The 23956-nt window shown below is 48.7% G+C and overlaps 2 protein-coding genes across 2 annotated transcripts; one reads left to right on the top strand and one right to left on the bottom strand.

Annotated features, from left to right (window-relative positions):
- Positions 1 to 7143: 7143 nt before the first annotated feature.
- EIF3F (eukaryotic translation initiation factor 3 subunit F) lies at positions 7144 to 14528 on the bottom strand. Its single transcript, XM_082844227.1, has 8 exons — positions 14146 to 14528; positions 10856 to 10926; positions 10539 to 10618; positions 9968 to 10105; positions 8545 to 8636; positions 7987 to 8123; positions 7745 to 7858; positions 7144 to 7377 (listed from the first exon to the last, which is right to left on the bottom strand). The coding sequence occupies exons 1-8, from the start codon at positions 14525 to 14527 to the stop codon at positions 7300 to 7302; spliced, it is 1092 nt and encodes a 363-aa protein (XP_082700353.1). The 5' UTR covers position 14528; the 3' UTR covers positions 7144 to 7299.
- A 173-nt stretch (positions 14529 to 14701) lies between these two features.
- NLRP10 (NLR family pyrin domain containing 10) lies at positions 14702 to 17591 on the top strand (the record flags this gene model as incomplete). The annotated part of the gene is given in 5 exon segments (XM_082844998.1): positions 14702 to 14712; positions 17093 to 17163; positions 17166 to 17234; positions 17237 to 17347; positions 17350 to 17591. Coding segments are annotated over 5 exon segments (504 nt in total).
- Between the last annotated feature and the right edge of the window lie 6365 nt (positions 17592 to 23956).

The raw sequence follows: 23956 nt of genomic DNA, 5'->3' as shown, positions 1-23956 counted from the left end.
GACTGGTGTCCTTACAAGAGGGATGTCTGGAACCAGACACAAGGAGAATGCCAGATGACAACAGGGGAAGAGACTGAAGTGCTGCAGCTGCCAACCAAGGAACAGCTGGGGCTACCAGAAGCTGGGAAAGGCAAGGAAGGAGCCTCCTCCAGAGGCTTCAGAGGGAGCACGGCCCACAAACCCCTTGATTTCAGACTTCCAGCCTCCAGAACTGTGAGAGAGTAAGTTTCTGTGGTCATGAGACACCAAGTTTGTGGTACTTTTTTATGACAACCCTAGGAATCTAATACAGATTGCCTTCCCCAACAACTACCTTCCCCACGAGTCCTCGTCACATGCTTTACTTTCAGGGGACCCACACTATCTATGTCCCCTCTCCAGCTGCACTTTGGGGTTTCTCAGCTAACCCTTACCTCGATCCATCTCTTGCACCCCAATCAGACAGGTAGTCTTACCTGGGACTGTTGGGATGTGATCCTGCCTGGTACCATATTCTTTCTTCCAAGCTCCAGAGTTTGGTGAGAGTCCCTCACTCACCTGCCCAAAACTCTAGTAACATACAGAGAGGCCAGGCTCTTTCATAGGGTGCCCAGGACTATATATGAGCTTTGGTACCACTCCTTCCCTGGCTGGAGAGCCCCAGAAACTTCATTTTGGTGGTCAGGGCCTGGGTTTCTCCTGGAAAGTGGAAGCTCCAGGACTTTTGTATAGAAGGGCTTGTAGATTACAATCTGATTGGAGGGAGAGTGGGCCCTAGAAGATTTACTTAAAACTGTGTTTCCAAACCATGTTTTGAAAAGAAGTATGCTTATTTGGAGTGATATTGGGGTGGGCATAGAGTAAGATACTTGTGTGTCATCACTCTACGGCTCAAAGGTGACCAAGAGAAGAATCTCCAGCAGCTTTGGTCACTTACCGTGTACCCATCTAGCCTCTCCAAAGCAGAAGGTGCCTTTTCTTTACCAGGCCCCTGGAAAACTACTCAGAAAAAGGAACGTAAACTGGCAACCAACAGACTTTAAGTAGCGCAAGGGCGCCCTCTGGTGGCCATGACTCAGAAAGCCTCAGACAGAGAGCAGTGCTCCCAGGGAACAAAGTGGCAGAGGGACCAACATAGTGGGATATGGAGACCATTATAAGACTGATGGCCATCATCATGAGACAGAGACATAAACACAGGACTGGCAACCCGAATAAGGTAGAAGATAGACCAGGAAGGATCAGACAGACCATCATGGAACAAACGGACTTAATCACAGCCTAGATCATCACCAAATGCAACTGTTTTCCCTTCTGGGAGACGTCACTGGGGAAAAGGGGGACATCTGAAATTTCGCTAACCCTGTTAGAGCTTGCACTACTGAAAGTGCATGTGTTCCTAGACATTACAGTAAGTGTAAGAGCAACTCAGTTCCGGCAGTTGGGCCCTGTTTGAACATTCCTGGAAATGCTGACCATGGCTAGCACGTGGGAGAAATGCTGATTTCATCTACGCTTGGAACCTGATGTCACAGTCATACGCTGTGCCAAGCAAACTTGCAGTAAGAAAGGGCTCCTTGATTCTTCGAGGAGGCCTGAGTGAGATCTGCTGTGGAGTAGAGCCTGGCCATTGCTGGAAATTCTGTGCGTGCTGGAAGGTGAAATGGTCTCTCTGCCTAGAACTAGCTGAGCAGAAACATGCAAGACGCTAATCCCCTGCTGAAGCCCTTGCCTCAGACTCCCTGCCTCAGGGGGTAGGACGGCTCAGTTTACCTGTTCCATCCTTCTTGACCAGAGCAAGAATCCAGTTAAGACCCCACACCTGCTGCCTTCAAGAGTCCACCAGTGGCTGTGGGCCATGTTCTTCATGGGATCCAGAGCTTCCTGGTCTTGCCAAAGACCTCTCCGTATCGGCCTCCCAGCACTCTCCTGGCCCACCAGGGACAAAGCTCTAAAGTAATTCTCTCTCTTGGGACTCCAGCAGAGCCCAAGGCCTCTCTTGCGGCCAAGGAGCCCACAGGCTCAAGAGAGCAGATAGGCTGGAGTTAGGAACAGGGAACCGTGTCCAGATTTCCACGTCCCTAGACTCTCCCGTGCTCTCCAAGGCTACTTGGATTGAGTTCATTTTTACTGGGACTCTGGTTTGGGCTGATGGAGGAGAGTTTTATGGCAATTATGGACCCATGGAGGGCAGAGGGGGATCATATTGTCTCTGGTCCCCTCAGCTTCCCACTCCCTCCCTCCACAGTGGAGAGAGGGCAAGAGGAAGCTGGGATTTACTCTCACAAAGGTGTCCTTCACATGCAGAGGTTGGATGGCACTGTGTGGGCTTCCCAGGTGACAATGTGTGCACAAAGTAGGGGACACAGATCATCCCAAAGAAACGGAAAGCCAGACATTCATGTCTGCACACAGTTGTTCACCATGAAATGATGTTAGCACAAGACCGGAAACAACCCACAAGTCCAACACTAAAAAATTGTTTAGAGCTTGTCCATGTAATAGAAATTTATGAAACTATTCAAAATAAGGGTTTTGAAGGCTTAATGGCATGGATAATGAGTACTTTATACTGTTTATTTAAAAAAATATTTTATAAAATTTAGTTGAAATTTCAAAATACATAATCAACCCCAGGTTCAGAGAACTTGTGAGACACGCCAGACGACTTCTGGGGAGGATCTGAGGAAGCAGGTGACCCCACAGAGAAGGCAAGGCAACAGAAACTGTCGTGGCTGTTATCACAACTCAGTTTTTACCTCTAGGCTGCTGCATCCTTGGAAACACAACTCCCTATAGACAGGCCATTGTAAAATTGAGTAATATTTTGATCTTCACCCCACTTTCTTCAAAGCTCTTCCTGTTTTGTGTCCAGTCAATTCCCAATGTCTTTCAAGACTGAATTCCCTCTCTAGCTCGCAGGCAGATTTAAGCATGCCCTCTACTGTGCCTCCCCAAGAATTGTTCCTATTTCTTTTACAGCAATTATTCCATTTTGTCACAATTGTTTATTTTTGTGCGTCTCCACTCCGAGACTGAAACCCATAGGGGGCAGAGAGCACAGTTCATCTACTTCTGTATCCCCAGCGTCCTACACTAGGTCTGGCGTACACTAAATATTTGCAGAATAAATGAGTTAAACAAATGACCTGTCTGGCGTGCTCCTTCCCTCCAGCCCCTCCCCAAAGGATCCCGGTGCCCCTGATGAACTTACTATGCCCAGAGTGTCTCGTGCTAATTATTCTACAAGCCATCCATTCATGTATTCACATCACATACATTTACTGAGAACCTAATCCGTATATGGGTTGCTCTGGGATCTAACAGCCAAAAGAACAGACAGTCCTTGCTCTCAGAGAGCTTGTGTTCTTACAGAGGATAAACAGACAAGTCCAAAATGGTGAGACAGATGCTAAGTAGGAGGAAGTTGTGGGATCGTGGTACAGGAGCACCTTCCAAGAGGAGTCAGCATCCAGACTAACCCTGAAGGAGTAGTAGTACTAAGCCAGCTAAAGGGGCTGTGTTCTAGGCAGAGGGCAGAGCAAAGGCAGCCCAGGCTGAGTGTACGGGGCAGAGCTGGAGAGGCAGGCGAGGCCACGATGAGCCTACAGGTTGTGGTAGATGTCTGACTTCACCCTGGCAATAAGACACCCCTGAGCTTCATCTGAGGTGCGTGCTGGTCGGATTTACAAGAGCAGTGCGCCTGCTGTGAGAAGGGGTGGAAGAGGGGGAATAGGGAACCTGTTTTCCTCTCCTCCACGCTGACTACTCACATCAAACACTTCTGTGACCAGATATGCAGCTGATTTCCTCACACCAAGCAATGCCGATACCAGCTGAGCGTCCTCTGGTCTAACTTAGTTCTGACATCATCTACCTGGAGACAGCGCCAGATCCTAAGGCTAAAGACTCAGTCCCACAAGACTGCTCCCCGCCCCCCGCCCCCCCCATTAAGATGCCAGTCACAAGTCCAGGTTGGCACCAGTGCTTCTCATCCACCGGCTATAAACGCGAGGCTCCCACAACGCCCTCCTCGGGTTTAATTAATTTGCCAGAGCAGCTCACAGAACTCAGGAAAAGTCTACTTACCATTTCTGCCTCGTTCCAGAGGATATTAAAGGGTATGACTGAACAGCAGATGAAGAGGCACACAGGGCGAGGTCTGCAAGGGTCCCAGGCACAAGAGCGACTGTCCCTGTGGAGTCTGGGGCACGCTATCTTCCTGGCACGCGTCTTGCTCCTGGACACATTCTCGTTCACCAACCCAGCTCTCCAAACTTTGTCCTTTTGGGCTTTTAAGGGAGGCCCCATCACACAGGCACAATTGATTAAACCTGTGGTCATTGTGATGCAACCTTCAGCCCCTCTCCCCACCCTGGGCGCCAATCACATGGTCGGTTCACATGGCAACCAGCCCCCATCCTGCGGTTATCTAGGAGCTTTCCAAAAATCACGTCATTAACATAAACTCAGGTGTGGTTGAAAGAGGCTGGTTAGGAATAACAAGAGTCTCTTGACATCTTTGTATGTCTTATCACTTACGAAATTCCAAAGAGTTTAAGAGCTGCATGCCAGGAACCTAGGAACGTGGATGAAAATATGTATTTCTTATTATATCACAGAGGACAAGAGTGATGGCAGAGTTGTGGTAAATTGGTTGAGGCGTGATGGGGGGAGGGGGAATCAAGGATTCATCCAAGGTTTCTGGCTTTGACAACTGGGGACATGGTTGCATCATCACCTGAGAAAGTGATTTGTGGGTGAGGAAGAGACCATCAATTCAATATGAAAAGTGCTGAATTTAAGATGCTTCTGAGACATCCAGGTGAGAGATATGATGTTCATTTAACTAGTCTGGAATCAGGAAACCAGTTCTGAATTGGGGCCGGAGCTGGAGCCTGGGCATCTTAATCAGTCCCAGGCTTCCCTGAGCTCCTCCAGGCAGAGGACCCAGGCCAGAACCCTGGGGTACGGAACGGTTGTGGGGAGAGGTGTCAGAGGAGGAGGGACCAGTTAGTTACCAGATGTCATGCCCAGACACACCCTGCAGTGTTAGCACAGGCACAACCACATACAAAGAGAACGTGTGGACACACATTTCACAGGAAAGACAAACTTGTGCACATATAAGCAAAGGCTGGGGGGAAAAGCCAGCATCCTTTTAGGCACAGAGGAGTGTCTCTGACTTATGAACACCTCCACAGACAGGAGTGGGCAACGATGAAGTGACACTGGTGACACTGAGCCTTTGCACACCCTATTTTCTGTGCATAGAATGCCTTATTTTCCTCTCTCTTCTTTTTCGGTCTCTTTTTCATTCTTCAAGTCCAGCTTAGATTTCATTCCCTAACTGGAAGCTTTCCATGACCTACCTTGTGATTCCCAAGGTGATGGTCTCTTTACTTGTCTGTCCCTCCCATAGATTCTAAGCAGGCACCAGGACCTTTTGCTTAGCACACTGGTTAGCATTTGGTTAAATATTAACATAAGCAAACAGGTAACTTGAATTCTTCAGCCTTTCCTCAAAAGATCTGGTGCGGTCCCACAGTTTACCAAGTAAGTCACGATTATTTATTTGCATTTAAAACTTCATTTGGTAAACGACCCCTGTAACCTTAACTCTGGACACACCTCTGCATCCTCAGCTCCCAACACTCTTGAGTAGCCAGGGTTTCCATATAGCACTACCCTCTCAATCACCTTTATCAGAAACCAGGCAACATCCTAGACTCGTCCCATCCCTCACCATCCAGGTGTCAACCAGACTCCAAGTCCCCCTGAATCCAAGTCTCCGTCACCATCCCCACTGCCCCTGCCTTAGTCTGGGCGCTCATCACCTCTCAACAATCACGGCAACTCTCTGTCTCCCTGCCTTCTGTTTTTCTCCCTTTCCCTCCTTCCTCTATACCAGGGCTTTCCCCCACGACTTCCAGGATAAAAATCCAACCTCCACAGGCTGACAGCCTTACGGTCTGGCTCCTGCATACGTCTCCTTGGATTCTGAACAGGTTAAGCTTTTTAACATCTACTTCCTCTGTGCCGATCACCATTTCCTGATTTCCTGGTTTAAAAACAAAAAACACCAGCTCGGATATCACGCCCTAGGTAGACTCTCTCTGACAGAGCTGGTCCACCCTTATATATTCCTGTTATGTTGCATTTTTGCTTTATTAATTTCATCGGGCCGCTAAACTGTGAAGCAGAGGGTGGCACGTGAAAAAAATCCAGACCTGGATTCATATCCTGTTTCATCCCTTACTAATTGTGTCGCCTCAAGCAATGTACTCAACTCCTCTGAACCCTAGCTCCTTTTGCAATATAAAGATAATCAAAACTGCCCCCAAACATAGGAAGAGCTCAAAAAATGTTAGACCCAGCACTGACTTTCTGTTTTTCAACTGATGATTCACTTTTCTGTTTTCCCTACCAAAACGGAGGGAAACAACCTACAGATCTTAATCCTACCTCCCTGGACCACACGGCAAACAGCTCTGTCCTATGATTCAGGCGCTTTAAAACAGTGACCACACCCTTTACTCTTTCAGTCCAGGTTAAGTACCCAAGTCTCTCAATTATTCTCCCTCCATGGATTCTCATCTTCATTGCCTGTGGAAACCACATGACCCATCAAGAAATGGTTCACAGTACTGCCAGTGGACACCTTTCCAGGTTGAAAATCAAAGGAAAAAATTTGGTAAAGCACAGTTATCCTCACCACAGAGAAGACTGTCTTTCCACCAGCGCACACTCATGGGTCTCAGGGCAGAGGTCTGTATCCACTCCTTCCCTTCTCTCCCACCCCTCTCCCTTCACTAGCACACCTGCAGGTACTTCAAACTGCACAAAGCAACTCTTTATACTGCCATCCATTTAAGATGCTATGGAAGAAAAGTGGTAAAAATCATTTTGGGGGGAGATAGTTTGCTCTGAACGTAGGCAAAAGAGTGGGGAGCAAGTGCCCCTGTACCAGCAGGTTGCGGAGAAGGCTATCTGGTCTCAGGTCAGAAGCAGCTAACGCAGCTCGGGCTGTGGGTGCGACTACTGAAGACGAGTGAGGCCACACACACAACCAACTTCCACCGGGGTACTCACTTCCTGGTTTCCGTGTGAGCTCCAGAACTGTCTTCTCCCTTCCACCCAGAGGTAAACTCACATCATATGGAATTCATTTACAAAAGGTAGGCTATGTTTATTTACAGTCACAAGCAGTTGACTGACTCAGTGTGACTCAAACCACAAAGAACCCACTTCTCCTCCACTCCATTCTGAGTCCCAGGGTTGGCTGGGGCCCAGCCTGGCAGAGGGCTGCTTGCGGACCATTCACAGGTTCACAAGTTTCTCATTGAGGGCAATCTGTGACTGCGTGAGATTGGCCAGGTACGTCACCATCAGCAGGTCCTGGAAGAGAAGGAATCAGGATGAGTGAGGGCTGGGTAAAGAGTGAGCAGAGAGGCTGGTCTTGGCCAGCTGTACGATGGGCACTGGGTGAGGGCAGTCCTGGGAAACAAGAGCTGGGAGAGGCTGAGCAAGAGTGGAAGGTGGAAGGCAGGAAGGAAATGCCCGAGAACACTTTCTCACCTCCACTGATACACCCGAGCCACGGAAGCCAGGAAACAGCAGGAGGGGCATCTCCGAGCGCCTGTGGTCTTCCCCCGAGCCTGGACTCCTCTATCCCTTCCAGGTCACCTTTCCCAACCCCCTCCACAGGTGTACGGCTGAGGTGGGGGAAGGCACAGGCTCCCAGAAGCCCAGGGATGGCACTCACGTTGATGTTGCTGTTGAGCATGGTCTCGAAGTCCTCAGGAACGATTTTGGGTACTTGGTTAACCAGACTCATCAAGAAGCGGCCCACGGTATTGTCAGCTGACACCTTTCCAGACTGAGCACCAAAGAGTCAACGAGGAACAGTTAATCCTCACCACCGAGACCGTCACTTCACCAGCACATCCCCAGCCATCTCAGAGTGGAGATCATGCCCTCCTCCTTCCTTTTCCCTCCGCTGCTCACCAGCACGTCCTCCGCATACTGCAACACTGTGCTGAGGGCATCCTGGATGCGGGCCGATGCCCCTCCCACTTGCTGCAAGTCACTGGAGAGGCCGATTACCCGGTTGGGGCTAAAACAGGTCTTCATGATCAGGTCAACTGTGGGAGTGGGTTGGGGGTAGAAGTGACACAGAGAATTCAGTCATCCCATCAGGAAAGAGATCTCTAACCACCTCCCTTTGGACTGAGCCAGCTTCCCCAAACCCCCCTGCCCTGCCCTTACTAGCTTTTCTTTCTCTGGAGAGAGTCCAACTCCTACACCCAGTATGCTAATCACTGGTTCTGGTCTCATATGAATGGCCGTGTAGCCTCTGGTGCTGATGACTTCCCACCTCTAACAACTTCACAAATAATTCCTTGAGTCCCATTTCTACAGAAGAATGACTTCTAGTCGTCACAAACCTTACATCAACCGTTCCTCTTAACACACCCAAGGCCCTCCATCCTTGTTACAGAACAGAAACCCCCTCCCCTGAAAAATGCCCAAGACCTAGAAAGCGGGTACGGGCAAGTCACTCACCTCCAATGCGTTCAGTGTCATAATATGCGTATTTCACTGTCAGAGGGGTGAACATCACCCCCATGGTCCTCCCAGGAACACCCATTAAAGTGCTGGGGAGAGAAAAGCCAAGGTTAACAGATGGACTTGGGAGGGGGTTTCATGTCTAGTTCAGGCTGGGAAAGCAGTCATACCAACAGTATGGCTTCCACGGTTCTGAAAGAAGAGAGCTGGGCCACTTGAAGCCCAGGGCGCTAAAGGGAACAAGTCACTTTCTTCCCTTAGCTCATTCCACATACCAAACCCTTGGCCTGAGAGAAGGGACTCAGCTTTTGGACCGGGCCTGGACCCTTTATAGAGAGTTACTTCACACACTGAAATCTCAGTGTTGAGGACAGGACACTGGATTTCCCTGTGGAACTAGTTGCCTAGACATCCTTCCTCACAGAAAGAAGTGACAGGACAGGTCTTCTCTGGGACCGAGTTCCTCATCAGCACTGAAAAAAAAAAAGTCGACTCTGGCCCATCAAGGTCAGACTGGGTGCTGTAAGTAATCTTAGCCAAGGTGACTGCCTTTACTGTGTCAACTATACTTTCACTGCATCTTGAGGAGTCTGAAATACCTGGAAAGGCTAAGGAATCAGGCAACAGCTAGAGATTCGTGGTACACCAACTGGCCCATGAGGACTTGACATCCACCATCTTTGTCCTACCACATAATAGGTAACTGGTCACTTCAGTGTCACACACAAAAATGGCACAAAGTTAAAGTAAGAGATGTGCTAACAAAGGGCTTCATTCTAAGCAGAAAATAAAATCCTTCCAAAGCCTACAGCCGCCCCTTCTTCGGCATGCCTCTAGAGCCTTTCCCAATATCTCCCATCAACCAGCATTCTAGCTGCTTAATGTGCCAACAGGGTAATGTTACTGTCATCCAAACTGTACTCTATCCCCAGTTAATAGACATGTTCAAAACAAGGACAGCCATTCTTTAATCTGTACCGCCCTGTGTCCTATGCACAGTTTTAGTGATAACGACAAACTGAAGGGCGACTCAGAAAATCAGTGAATGTGGAGAAGAAATCATGGCCAGAACACTGCGTGAGGATCGGCTGTAGGAGTTGCTAAGAGTTAACTTCTAGGAAAGGTGCCAGGAAGAACGAGCTTGCTCAAATACCTAAAGGGCTGCCCTTTGAGGTTGGCTATGAGCAACGAGCAGGACTCTGGGTAGGCAAGGATCAGTGAGGGGAAATTTCAGGGACAGAGTTTGTTTCGGAATAAAGCCTCTCCAGCGATAACTCCTGAAAGTGAGGAAGGGGCTTCCTTAGGCAGCGAGCTGCACACTGAAGGATGACACCTGCGGGGCGTGGAGGCGGGGGTGGCACCCAGGCACGGTATGAACGAGGTAGCTTTTCATGCCCTTGTTGCCCAAGACTCTGGTCACCTGACGTAGGCCTTAATGCTCATGCGGCCGTTCTGCAGACTCGTGTCCACTGTGAGGTGAATGGGGTTGGGGGCTTCCCGGCTGTAGTACTCATGGATCAGCACGGAGTGCTCTGTGATGTCATGGCCCGTAGCATACCTGGAAATGGAACACAGTTGTGGACTCATGTCTACGTGCGACATCAATACCAAACAGGATGGTGGTATGCGTGTCTCTAGGTACCCAACACCCCTAGTCGGGGTGTAGTTATACCCCCAGGGACAACACATGCCAAAAAAATACGCACACTGAAAATTGTATCAAATCAAATAAGGGCTGCCTTAGAGCTCTTGAAAATTCTAAGTCACCAGCAAGGCAGAAAAGACTTGCTCAGTAAAAGCTGCAGTCCAAAATAAGTATTCTTGGCCTCACAGGATCAGAACCGCCAGCAAAACACACTGAACTCATAGCTCCTTGAGATAATACACTTTCAATACTCTGTCTCCAAAGGAGGGTGTACGATACCTAGTCAGGTGACAAAAGATGTTGGCACTCAACCACCGAGACTTTCCATCCCCTCGTCCCAACTTACCAGCCCAGGATGAGCTCATTTGGAGAGACTTTCTTGTGCAATTCATACATGTTCTTAGCAAATTCCATGTCAACAGCCACCTGAGAAGGAAGGCAGGAACGGAAGCTAAGAAGCCAAGAGTCCACAGCAAATGGATAAACAGGACAAGAGGCCACTCCCAACAGACAGAAGAGGCCCGGGAAATGTGTACAAATGGGACGAAGCTCTTTAACTGCAGCTCCAGTTATGAGCACCGCACACTGTGGCGCAGGAGGGGCCTCACAGAGTCCAGCCAATGAGTAGCTACAGACCGCACAGGGTCTCAAATTCCCACTCACCTCATCTTCTGACTCATTGTGCGGCACCGAAAAGCAGTTGGTGACTTCCACTGAGTGCTTGTCCACGGTTCCTGTGAGAGAGTATTGTCCATGTGTTATAAAACCTTGGGCTCCCAGCTGTCCCAAATGCTTTCAAGAGGTCTCCTCAAAGTCAGGGAAACAAAAACCCAAACTGGGCTCATAAGCTCCACGTTCAGCCATGAGCACCAATGGAACCAGGATTTTCCAGAGAAATGAAACTCTGGAGCAATCTCCAACTCTCTTCTTTAACTATCAGCAAACAGGGTCTGTTCTTACTTCGCAAGGTCTCCTTTTGCCTGTCCGTCACTTCCTGCTACCAGCCCTACTCCAGATCTTCACTCTGTGACCTTCATTTTTCAGCCTCCAGACTTTCTCCTTAATATAATTTCATCTGCAGAGCTCCCTGGAAGATTCTAGTCACGTCTACAGAGACCACTCATACAGTAGCCTATCCTGAGAGCTCAATCTTAGGGAGCTTCCCCTGTACCTCCCTTCAGCCATGGTCCCACAGTCATAACCTTAACCCTACCATCAACCAGAAACCTTCTCCCTGTGAACCTTAAACATCATACCACAAACTTTTATTCTTCGAGTTCTGATGATACTTTTACTCCAGCTACATTTGTTTCTTGTCCTCACTAAGACTGCTGGTCCCTTGACCTCTCCATTTTTTTTCTCATCTACTGGCACTGCCCACCCAGGCTTCAAGTGCTTCCCTCTCCACCACAGACCACAATGTTGCCTATACCCATCAGCGTCTGTTTAATTCCACTTCACTATGGTTTCTGCCCCCTTAGCTGAAACTATGCCCCCAAACCAAATGGATACATACTTCTTTTTCTTAATTGAAGTAGTTGATTTACAATGTTACATGTGTACAGAAAAGTGATTCAGTTATGTATGTATACACATACACACACACATATACATTCTTTTTCAGATCCTTTTCCATTTTGTTATTACAAGATATTGAGGACTTCCCTGCTGGCACAGTGGTTAAGAATCTGCCTGCCAATGCAGGGGACATGGGTTCGAGCCCTGGTCCAGGAAGATCCCACATGCCGCAGAGCAACTAAGCCCGTGTGCCACAACTAGTGAGCCTGCGCTCTAGAGCCCAAGAGACACAGCTACTGAAGCCCTCTCGTCTAGAGCCGGTGCTCCGTAACAAGAGAAGCCACCGCAATGAGAAGCCCACACACCGCAACGAAGAGTAGCCCCCGCTCGCCACAACTAGAGAAAGCCCGCGCGCAGCAACGAAGACCCGATGCAGCCATAAATAAACAAATAAATAAGTAAATAAATTTAAAAAAAAGATATTGAGTACAGTTCCCTGTGCTATACAGCAAGCCCTTGTTCTTCATTTTATATACAGGAGTGTGGATACATACTCTTTATCCTATTTGACCTCTTGTCAACAGACTTGACCACTTCAAGCATCTAAAATAGTTAAATCTTCTATATTTGCATGCCACCATAACACCCTTCTACTAGAGCATTTATCACATTATATTCTAATTATTTGCCTATAAGAGTATATCTTCATCTTGAATTTAAGGTTAAGAGTAGAGCTTGTTTGATCAAACTTTGAATTCTAAGTACCTAATAGTTTTATGGTACATAAAAGGCACCACTGATTTCATTTAACCAAATGGAATATGTCTCGTGAATTGATTTCTAACTGAAAATGTCTAAGTTCCTAGCAAGCAGAATCTATGCTTCATTCTTCAGTAAGCAATGCCTCTGTAACACCTAGCCTTGTACCATGACTCCATTCTGAAAGAGGATCTGAAAAATCTAGATTACACTTGTTCTAACTAGGGTCACTAATATTTGGGGGCACTTAGCACAAACCTAGGGTGGAAAATTGTTTATTTTGTTAAACAGCTCTAGTGAGTTTGGAAAATTTGACAGTGCAGCTGAAAGAGCAAGCTGGTAGTTATCGAGTGCCAAGTCAGTGACGCAAGAACCATTTACTACAGAAGCTCAAAGCAGGGCAGTCACAGAAGGATGGCATACTTTGGAAGGTTAAGAATAGGGGTGAGGGTGGGGATATGGGATGAAGGACTGAGAGTGAAAACTCTTCCTGGGAACCTGGAAGATGAGTGAAACTTAAAGGATAAAATAAGGGAGAACAGGCAAAGAGAATACAAAGGCTTGATCTGAGCCAACTATGGCAATGCCTGAAAGACAATGGACCAACTGAAGTTTCCGTAAAATGCTACACTCTCAAAGATAAAGAGGGAGACAATGTGTGTCTGTGTCAGGAGGGTGCCTGATGTGGTGGAAGATGGCAACCAACAGCTGTTTTGTACCTAGTCTGTGCCAGCACAGTCAGACGCCTTCTGTGATAACTTAGTGCTCACAGACTAAATCTACAGTAGGCCCTGAGGAAACAGACTTAGCTAATACGTGCTGGAGTCTGCCGACGACTATCATCCTCTTCGCAATACACCAATTGTCTTCTACGATGGAAACTGTTACACGTTCAAGGGTAAGAAAAAGAAACGATACATGCGACTAAATTGGATTCACAAGTGTCCAAATTCTGTGACCAAGATGGAGTGCAAATTAATCTGATGGGACCAGCAGTCCCCAGAGAAAGGGATATATTGTCAGAAATCCCTCTTTACGGCTTCTCAATTTTACTGTAACATGAAATATCAATTTCCCAAATTTGGAACATGGGCAGGGAAAAGGTTATTCCTCCATGTGCACGTTAATACAAATAATAGATAATACAACTGTCTGTGTCCAAATGGAGAATCAGAGACTGCACTGGGGGAACGGGGTCCATATCTCACTGGGGATTAATATTAGGGAGACTGAGGAACAGAGGCTCAGGCTTAGACGTTTAGGAAAGCAGATTATTGAAACCTTAAATGGGTTCCTGCCAAACCGGTCTACTTGGTGAGAGGGATATCTTTTTACAGGTGTCCCCACTCCAATGCCAAGTGGTTAGGAAAAACTTCTCTTTTAACACCTGGAAAATAAAGACATTTACCAGTAGATAAGGGGGGAAAACGTGGTCACTGGGCTTACGGAGTCAAAGGTTTTTGACGTCCTAGTCAGAGTTTGAATTCATTTTTCGTAGACTGGAACTAGTTATACTTGACGTGAAATGCTACTGGGAAGATTAAAGATAAAATGTAAGTCACTTGGCACACACTATTTATTCAATAAATAACCACAATGGGGGTGGGAAGTGAGGGGAACAAGATAAACGAGAGGTGGGAAGTAGAAGAGAACGTCAATTTTCTCTGACCACTCACCCAGCAGGGTCCCGATGACTCGGGCAGCGCCCTCGTTGCGTCGCTCGTAGCTGTCCACGATGGAGGCCAAAATGACCGGGTGCAGCCGGACCACGCGGCCGCCAGGGAAGGGGCCTGGGAGAGCCGGGCCAGGCAGCGACTGTGCCGGGGCCTGCGCTGGGGCCGGCGCTGAGGCCGGGGTCTGGCCCGGAGCTGCGGTCGTAGCCGCTGCTGCCGCCGGGTCTGAGGATGAGGCTGGAGCCGGCGTTGGAGCTGGAACCGGCGCTGGAGCCGGCGCTGAGGCTGAGGCTGGGGATGGAGCCGGGGCCGGGTCTGAGGCCGCAGCCGGGGTTTCGGTTGGGGTGGCGGGAGGCGTGCTCGGCGGTACCGCCGGTGTGGCCATCTTGTCGAGAAGGAAGGAGCCGGGCGCGGAAGGGAGTGAGTTGACAAAGATTAGGAGCACGATAGGCTGAACCTGCACCACGTGAACTAGATCTTTGTGCTTATTGGCTTCTGATGATGCTACTCACGGCTACAATTTTTTTGCTCTGAGTTTGTGCTCTTTGATTTCGGTCCGATGCGCGCTCAGTGAGAAACGAGCTAAGTAGTTCCGAGTAAACTTGGAACCGCACTGAGAGGAGAGAAACAGCTGCCACCAGATGGAGCCAGAGAGCGGCGCAAGGGTCTCAATTGGTACTTCAATGGGATAATCGACATCAAGGTGCCTTTTAAAGGACTTTGTTCTTGACAGCATCCTGAGGTGTCAATGCAGTGAGTCATTCATTCAACAATTTGAATATGTGCCAGATGCTCTTTTGCAGCTTTGGGATATATCAGTGAACAAAACAAAGATCACTGTCCTTGAAAAGTATACATTCTACTGGAGAGAGACAAATAAGTACATTATAGAATGTATTAGGTGATAAGTGCTATGAAAAAGGAAAAATTAGCTGAAAATAAGGAGGAAATCAGGAGTCGTGAGGAGTTAGAGCAGGTCAAAATGGGAATGTGAGATTTGAGTGGATTTAAAGGAGACGAGGGGTATGACCATTATTGGGGGGAAGAACCTCCAGGTAGAGGGAAGAGAGTGCAAAGACCTTAAGGCAGGAGCAGGCCTGGTGTGTTTGAGGCTATTTCATGGCTGGAGTGTTAGGATCAAGGCGGGGAGTAGCAGGACATGGATCTCTCCATAGGGCTTGGGGAGCAGATCATTAAGGACTTACCAGGCCATGTAAGGACTTTGAGTTTTAGTCTGAGTCAGATGGAGTTTTGAGCCGGGAGGGTCATGCTCTGTCTTAGTTTTAAAAGAATCACATTGGCTGCTTTGAGAAGAATAGAAAGGGGGAGTGGTTACTGAGCAGAGCGAGGTGAGAGAGAAAGAGCAGAGACACGTTAGATTGCCAGGTAATCTAAATGAGAAATGAGGGTGGCTGGGACCAGGACAGCAGCAGTGGAAGCGATGAGAGGTAGGGAAATGATGGACATATTTTGAGGGTAGAGGCAATAGGACTTTCTGAGAAATTGTATGTGAGGTGTGAGAGGAGTCAAGGATGACTCCAATTTTTTGTGTTGAGCGACTAGTATGAAGAGGCTGTTGTCAATTGAGATGGTGAAACCTACAAGTGGAGCAGGTTTTGGGGAAAAGATCCCAAGCTCACTTTGGGATGTGTCACCCTTGAGATGTTGATTAGACATGCAAGCAGAAGTGTGGAGTGATCTGGTGGAGATACTAGTCTGTACTATGGGAGAGGATTAAATGAGGTGATGCTCTGTAAAGTTCTTAGCATATGCCAGAAGTACATTAGTTATTAGTATTACAAGGTTGCTATGCTCATTACTATGTGTAGAAGGAACTCTGATCCTAACTTCCTGTGTAACTTTGGGCAATCTATAGGTTTGTTTGTTTGTTTTTCCTGAGCCTCAGTTTCCTTCTTGGTGTGGTGAGGATGATAACATCTGCCCGTCAGGAACTTGCCCACTCCCTTGGCTGGGTCAAGTGCCAGCGTCCAGCTGGCAAGGTCGATGGGTGAAGTTGGATTACGTAGCCCTGACTCTCGTGCCCAAGAGCTGCTTTCTCCTAGGATCTACCTTTTCTAGTTAGAATTCACATGATCCTGCTCCCCTGTCAGTACTCTGGGTGGGCACGCATTCTTTCTTTTCATTCCTCCAAACTCAGGTAAACAGCGTATCCAGAAAGGATTGAAAAGCGAGCCTTGAATTTGATGACTTGGATCTTTACCAACCCTGGTAGAGCCGTGCCAGTGGAACTGCGGGGAGGGGGTGGGCATGGAAACCAGAATTTGGGAGTTCACTCATGGTAGTGAGTACTGGCTACTCTCTCAAGGAAACTGCCTGGGAAGGAAAGGAGACATTTAAAGCAGTAGCAGGGGGAACAGTAGGATTGAGATGGGGACAATTTAGGCTGACTCAGAGTCAGGAGCTGGTTCATCTTTAGCACCTGGCTTGATCTTTACCAGGAACAGGCTCCTGTGACTTCGCCGTTCTCCAGTTTCCCTTTCCTTTCTCCTCTCTCTCTGTCCTCACCATCTCACATGGGGACATTTCACATGAACACTCAGACATTCACACACACAGTGACTTTTGCATGTATACGTATTCTTACAAACACACGTGCCGTTGCACACTGACACGCCTTCCCCACACAAAAATACACAAGCGTCCATAGCACACTCCCGTGAGCACATGGGGAAATAAGCATTCACTCACACCCCACGGACACCCCCCCCCCCCACAGAACATACCCTCACACACTCGTACAGATGGGCACGTGCACATTACACATGCATACACACCCTCATACACACGAGCAGCGGTCCCTCCCCATGCCCCTAGAAGTATAACTTTCAGAGAGATACAAGTTCTGGGGCACAGAAGATGAAACCAAAGGGCAGAGGCTGGAGTCTGTCTCTTTTATTCCCATCTCACCCCTAACACCTCACTTGTATAGTGCAGATTATGGAGAAATGTACCGAGAGCATGTGCACGGCCTAGAGGAGCGGCAAGAAGGGGGCATCAGGGCGGCTACAACCAGCTGCTCCTGGTGGCCACGCCCAGCTCAGGGAGCCCAGCGTCATCGGCCTGTCTGCCCCAGCCCACTGTGACTCTGTTACAGTGGAGGCTCTATTAGATCCAGGGGGAAAGTCCTCCCAGGTCCCACCCATAGTGGTGCTACAGGGGTCGGCTGGCATGGGAAAGACAACACTGGCCAGAAAATGGTGCTGGACTGGACCACTGGCACCCTGTATCCGGGCCAGTTGGATGATGTCTTTTATGTGAGCTGCAGAGAAGTGGTCCTGCTGCCGGAGGGCAGACTGGACCAGCTCCTCTTCTGGCGTTGTGGGGAAAATCAAGCGCCCATCACAGAGACTCTGAGGCAGCTAAAGTGGCTCCTGTTCATCCTGGATGACTGTGATGAGCTGCAGAGGGGCCCTTTGCAGAGAGGGTGAAGAGGCCGAGGTCCAGTCCCACGGAGGATGTGCTACACCTTCTGTTGGGGAGGAATGCTAATGCTCCCAGGTCCGCCCTTCTCATCACCACCTGGGTGCTGGCTTTGTGAAATCTGGAGTCCTTGCTGAGAGAACCACCCCATGTCCACATCCTCAGAGAAGCCTGAGAGGAGGAGGTATTTCAACTCCTACTTCACAGATAAGGAGCAAGCCAGAAATGCCCTTGACATTGTACAAAGAAATGATGTTCTCTAACAAAGCATGTCAGGTTCCAGGCGTTTGCTGCGTGGTCTGCTCCTGGCGGAAGGGGCAGATAGAGTGAGGCAGAGAGGTCTTGGAGATGCCCGGTAATTGTACTGACATCTTCATGGCCTACGTCTCCACTTTCCTGCCCCACAGTGCCCCTGGGGTCTGCTCTGAGCCTACCCGGGACAAGGTCCTGAGGGGCTGTGCCCCTTGGCAGCTGAGGGCATCGTGTTTGAAGAAGGTGACGTCAGGAAGCACAGTTTAGATGGGCTCAGCCTTGCTGCTTTCGTGAGCAGCAACAGCTACCAAGAGGGATTTGACATCAAGAAGTACAGCTTTTACCGCATTAGCTTATAGGAATTTTTTCATGCCATGTCCTACCTGGTGGAAGAGGACCGGAGCCAGCTGGCGGGGGGTGGGGGAGAGTGCTGCAGAGAAGTGAATAGGCTGCTAGATGAAAAGAAGCAGACAGGGGGTGAGGCGATGGCCCTCAGTATGCAGTTTTTATTGGACGTATCGAAAAAAGAGGGCTCCTCGAACTGGGAGCTAAAGTTCTGCCTCAAAATTTCTCCCTCGATAAAGCAGGATCTGAAGTGCCTCAAAGAACGAACGGATTCTATAAAGCATTTCAGGACTTGGGATTTGGAATTCTCCCTGTATGAATCTAAAGTAAAGGGTTTGATAAAGTGTGTTCAGATGAGTGATGTATCGTTTAAGATGGAACATTTTCAGTGAAAAGAAATTCCATAGAAGGAACTCATTTTCTGTCAAAACCAGCTTGAGTAATGGACAGTGATGAAATAAAATTTATACTTTAAGGCAGGATGAGAAAATTCAAACATAAAATTCTCTCTGCCTGTTTGGACCTCCTCCCTCCCTCCCTGACGTGTGGTGTGCATCTGCATTACATGTTAACCAGAGCTCCTCAACGGTGGGAATGCCTGCTCAACTGTAAAGATCATTTCTTTCCCTTCCTTCTGATGCTAGCAGTGTAACTTCTTAAAAGATTCGCTTTCTTTTCCAACTCTGTATGTGGGTCATGGTGACTTACCGCTCGCTTTGTACATGCTTACCTGAACTACTTATCTTTGGTGAACTTTATGTAGAATATCAGTATGTCATTTTGATGTACGATCCTTTGTCTCAAAAACCTATGACTGTGCCTTCGACTTCTAACAGGTGGAACAGTTCTCAGAGCTTCTGAGAGCCTGTCTCGTGGGTTATAAACTTCAGTTTGGATTAATTTGATTGTCAATTTTCATTGACGACAGAAAGGAGAAAAAATGTCCAATTGTGGGCAAAAGTAATAGAGCAGGGATCCAAAAGTCAACGTCTAATGGAAAAGGCAGAGGGACAGAGGAACTAGAGACAAGGAGATTAGGAGCAACAGGACGTGGGGCAGAGAAGTGGGGACAGTAGAGATGAAGGGTCAGGAGAATGGTGGGGTGGAGGGACAGGAGGATGGGGGAAGACAGAGAGTAGGAAGGAATGGAGAGATGTGAGATTAGACTAATGCATACTGGAAGGGGTATAAGGACAGAAGAGCAAAAACAAAGAGATTAGATAATAGGGGATCAGAAGACTTGGAACATAGGACATGGGGAAAGGCCACGTGGAATGAGCCCTAAGGAACAACCACTTTTGCCATCAATGGCTCAAATTCACTTATTTAGCACCTATCCCCTGACTCCAGGCCGTTTCCATAGTGCAGAGTCTTATTTCAGTAGCTCCTCTTATATGTTAATGTCAGTGACCAAGCATATGATTCTGACATTTGACTCTTTCCTGTGAAATAAACTCCCTAATATAATAAAATGTGGACTGTGCTCATTCCACAATATTGGAAAATGTGAAGCATATCAGTGCTAACATTTAAAACAAGTATTGGGCTTCCCTGGTGGCGCAGTGGTTAGGAATCCGCCTGCCAGTGCAGGGGACACGGGTTCGAGCCCTGGTCCGGGAAGATCCCACGTGCTGTGGAGCAACGAGGCCCGTGCGCCACAACTACTGAGCCTGTGCTCTAGAGCTCGTGAGCCACAACTACTGAAGCCCGCGCGCCTAGAGCCCGTGCTCGAAAACAAGAGAGGCCACCGCAATGAGAGGCCCGCACACCGCAAAGAAGAGTAGCCCCCGCTCGCTGCAACTAGAGAAAGCCCACACACAGCAATGAAGACGCAACGCAGCCAAAAATAAATAAATAAATAAATAAAAGAAGTATTGTACTGTGGTATAATGGAATGTCCCTTTGACTCTGTATTTGTGACTTACTGCTGCTTAAACAGTAGCTTCCCATCTTTCTAGAAACTTCTCAATTTTCCATGTTGGGAATGAGCCATGGCTTGTCACAGACCTTCAGTCCTGGAAGCTCTACTGTGATTCGATTTAGCTCCATGCTAATAACATGTCATGACTGTCCCCAGAGGTGCCGTTAACTGACTTTTCTTTCTGGAAATGTCAGTCAGTTCTAAGCGCTAAGTCATAATCCCTTTTTTCTGCTTTGGTTCCCTCTGTAGAGAAAAGAAGAAAAAGGGAATTCTAGATGGAGGTGTGGTCAGTTCCCAGCCCTCATTTTACAGATGAGGAAATTGAAGGTCAGTCAGGAGCCCCATCAGTTTCTGGGGTTCCTCAGGGAGCTCTCTTAGCTCCCACACCTCAGCCCACCGTGTAGAGGTCCTCAAGGACTGTGCAGGCACCGCAAACCTACCCCCACCCAGAAGTTGCTGCGGAAGGCTGATGCTGCCTCGGACCCTCAGTGCCCCTTCCTGTAACAGGAAGGTTACAGACACCCCTCTTTTTGTTTTTCACACAGTTTTATTGTTGTCATGACTTCTCACAAGTTGATTCCACGTGTACCAATTCCAGAAATCTGCTGGACATGCCCAGATACCTGAATCCAAGGTAACTCAGACTTGACTGATCAACTTGAGACCCCATGACACTAATTATTATGAACTCTTCTTCACACAGGAAGTTTGGTGTCTCCACATTTGATAATTATATACGTAGCCTGTTGAGCACGTAGATTGTGTGTATATACAGAATCTGTGTAAGAAACTGCATGTCTGCCCATGTACTTAATTAAAGAGCAATTTGTACTGGGTTACTGAAGAGGCTGGTGGAACCTACTGAGCTAGGCTGTGTTGTCCCCTAGAGAGCCTGAATGCTACCAGCTGACCAAATCCTGAGTATCATAGAGATTTTTCTGCGAACAGCAAAACAGGTGCCCAGCCACATTGCTGGATTTTCATGGGGCCAAGGAGGTCTGTTTAAAAAAAATGGATGTAATATCCAGTTGATGTTTAGACATGTTATTTCACTTAGGATTCACATTCAAATCAAACACGATTAAGCAAAAATTAAATGACCAACTATTTCTCTTTTTTTTTCTTTTTTTTTACGCTGATTTCTAGTTAGGTCTGTCTGGCTCTTTCTAACAATGTCATCTGGGCTTCCACTCTCTCCCCTCTGTTGCTCTTTCTATAGTTGCCTTGTGCTCTTATTTCGGAGAGTGACCCTTATGTGTCAGAGAAGATGGCCATAAGGGGAGTCAACATAAACCACCCTTACAGCCAATAATCCCATAGGGAGGGAATAGTCTTTATCTCCCACAGGGAAATTGGGGAAGGATTCTGACCTGACCCTGAGCAGGTGTCAAGCCTTGAACAATCTCTTTGGTCTGGAAGATGAACTTCTCTGGCTTGGGTGAATCTCATGGCCTAGGCCACATTCCAAGGGCTGAGTAAGAAAGGACCAGCACCTCCTGAAACACAGGGAATGGAAGAGTGGATCTCCAAAGGAAAGGGTTCTGAGTAGACAAAATAATATATCATACTGTATACAGATAACGTGTGTCTGATGGACTGCGGTACCCTGAGAGGGCTGGGTAAGAGGGAGAACCAATGGGATCCCCATGTGTAGAAGTCTGGAAGAATGGGCCCAACCAGGCTACGGGACCTGGTGGCTGGAAGGAGCAGTGATTCCAGGTGCAGAGAGAAGCTGGGCTCATCTGGTGCTTTCATTTATTTATGTTTCCTTTTCTATTCAGTAGCAGTGATTTCTGTCTTTCAGCTCACTGATCTTCTGTATCATTTAGTCTGTTATTGATTCTTTCTAGTGCATTTTTCATTTCAGTTATTGTATTCTTCATCTCTATTTGGTTGTTCTCTATATTTTCTAACTCTTTGTTAAAAACTTCTAATTTCTTACTCTGTGCATCTATTCTCCCTTTGAGTTCTTTGATCATCTTTATGATCATTACTCTGAACTCTTTCTCTGGGCGATTGCCTGTCTCCACTTCATTTAGTTCTTCTTCTGGGGTTTTACCTTGTTCCTTAGTCTGAAACATATTCCTCTGCTGCTTCATTCTAAGTTGCTATTTGTATTTTTTATGTATGCGGTAGGTTAGTTATGTTTCTCAACCTTAGAGAAGTGGCCCTCTGCAGGAGGCAACCTGTGCATCCCAGCAGTGCACTCCCCTCTCATTCCCCAAGCTATACGCTCTAGGGATGCCCCCTAAGAGTGCCGTGTGGGTCCTTCTGTTGTGGCGGGCTGACTGTGTGGCTAGTCTGGTGGGCTTGGATGGCCCCTAGTCTGGTTGGCTGCCAGGCCCTCCCTCGTGCAGATGCCGCTGGCTGCTGTTTAGCGGGGCCTGGTCACGACGTGGCTGGTCGCGGAACCCATGGAGGCCCCGGGGCTAGGGCTGGCTCACTGGTGGGCAGAGTCAGGGTCCCGAAGACTCTGGGGCTGCTGCCCACCCACCGGCAGGTGAAGCCAGGGCCTGGGGTTAGTGCGGGACTACTGGCAGGCAGAGCTGGTTCCTGGAGTCTGGCTGCAGGACCCAGGCATCCCAGGGCCCATTTCAGATCATTGGTGGGTGTGGGAGGCTGTTCCTGACACTGTTGGGTATGGGGTCGGGGGTGTCCTGAAGGTTGCATGGGCCTTCTGGTGGGCAGGGCCAGGGCCCAGCTGATCCCAGGGTAGGGTCTGGGTAGGGTCTGGCCTGCGTTGGGGAATCATGGTTTTCTGCTTCTGGTGTCTGCCTCCTGGTGGCTGAGGCTCGTGCAGGCTTCCTGGTGGGGCTGGTGAGCGGAGCGGGATCTTGGCCCTCTGGTGGGCAAGGCGGCTGTGGGCTCTTTAGTCTTTAGGCAGCGCGTCTGCAGGCGACTGGGGCTGTGTCCCCGCCCCATTGGCTGTTTGGCCTGGGGCGTCCCAGCAGCACCTGCAGGCTGTTGGGCGGGGTCACGTCTTGGTGCTAAATGCGAGAGGGAGGAGCCCACACAATGGCGCCCGCCGGCACCGTCTTCCTCACGGTAGAACGAGCTCCCAAATACGGCTGCTGCCGGTGTCTATGTTCCCAGGGTGAGCCGCACCCGCCTCTCCAGAAGTCTCTCCAAGACCAGCAGGTAGGTCTGGCCCAGGCTCTTATCAATTACTGCTCTTGCCCTGGGTCCCTGTGCACGTGAGATTTTGCGTGCGCCCTCTGAGAGTGGGGTCTCTATTTCCCCGGTCCTGAGGGGCTCCTGCAATTAAGCCCAGCTGGCCTTCAAAGCCAAATGCTCTGGGGGCTCATCTTCCCGGTGCCAGACCCCCGGGCTGGGGAGCCCGACGTGGGGCTCAGAACTCTCGCTCCTGTGGGAGAACCTCTGCACTATAATTACGCCCCAGTTTGTGTGTCGCCCACCTGAGGGGTATAGGGTTTGATTTGTTTGAGTTTCCCCCTCCTACCACTGGTCTTGGTTTCATTGTGGTTTCTTCTTTATGTCTTTAGCTGTAGAAGATCCCTTCTGGTAGGTTCCAGTCTTTTTCACTGATGGTTGTTCTGCAGATAGTTGTGGTTTTGATGTGCTCCCGAGAGGAGGTGAGCACTGAGTCTCTCTACTCCACCGTCTTGGCTGCTCTCATCTGGTCCTTACTTAGCTTCCCTTTGGGGGGGCGGGAGGTGTGAACCATAGTAAAGAAAAGGCAGTGGTCAAAAGGAAAAAACTGGGCTTCCCTGGTGGCGCAGTGGTTGAGAGTCTGCCTGCCGATGCAGCGGACATGGGTTCGTGCCCCGGTCCGGGAAGATCCCACATGCCGCGGAGTGGCTGGGCCTGTGAGCCATGGCCGCTGAGCTTGTGCGT

This window comes from Leucopleurus acutus (genome assembly GCF_964270905.1).
Source record: "Leucopleurus acutus genome assembly, chromosome: 8".
Classification (NCBI taxonomy): Eukaryota; Metazoa; Chordata; class Mammalia; order Artiodactyla; family Delphinidae; genus Leucopleurus; species Leucopleurus acutus.
The sequence above is the reverse complement of the archived record's forward strand: the minus strand, read 5'-3'. Positions and strand labels throughout refer to the sequence as shown.

Excerpts from the sequence above, each read along its gene's own strand:
- EIF3F (XM_082844227.1), bottom strand. The coding sequence starts at position 14,527 with ATGGCCACACCGGCGGTACCGCCGAGCACGCCTCCCGCCACCCCAACC. Across the intron at positions 10,619-10,855 it reads ACAATGAGTCAGAAGATGAG|GTGGCTGTTGACATGGAATT; the intron begins GTGAGTGGGAAT and ends CTTCCTTCTCAG. Across the intron at positions 7,859-7,986 it reads AGTATGCGGAGGACGTGCTG|TCTGGAAAGGTGTCAGCTGA; the intron begins GTGAGCAGCGGA and ends TTTGGTGCTCAG.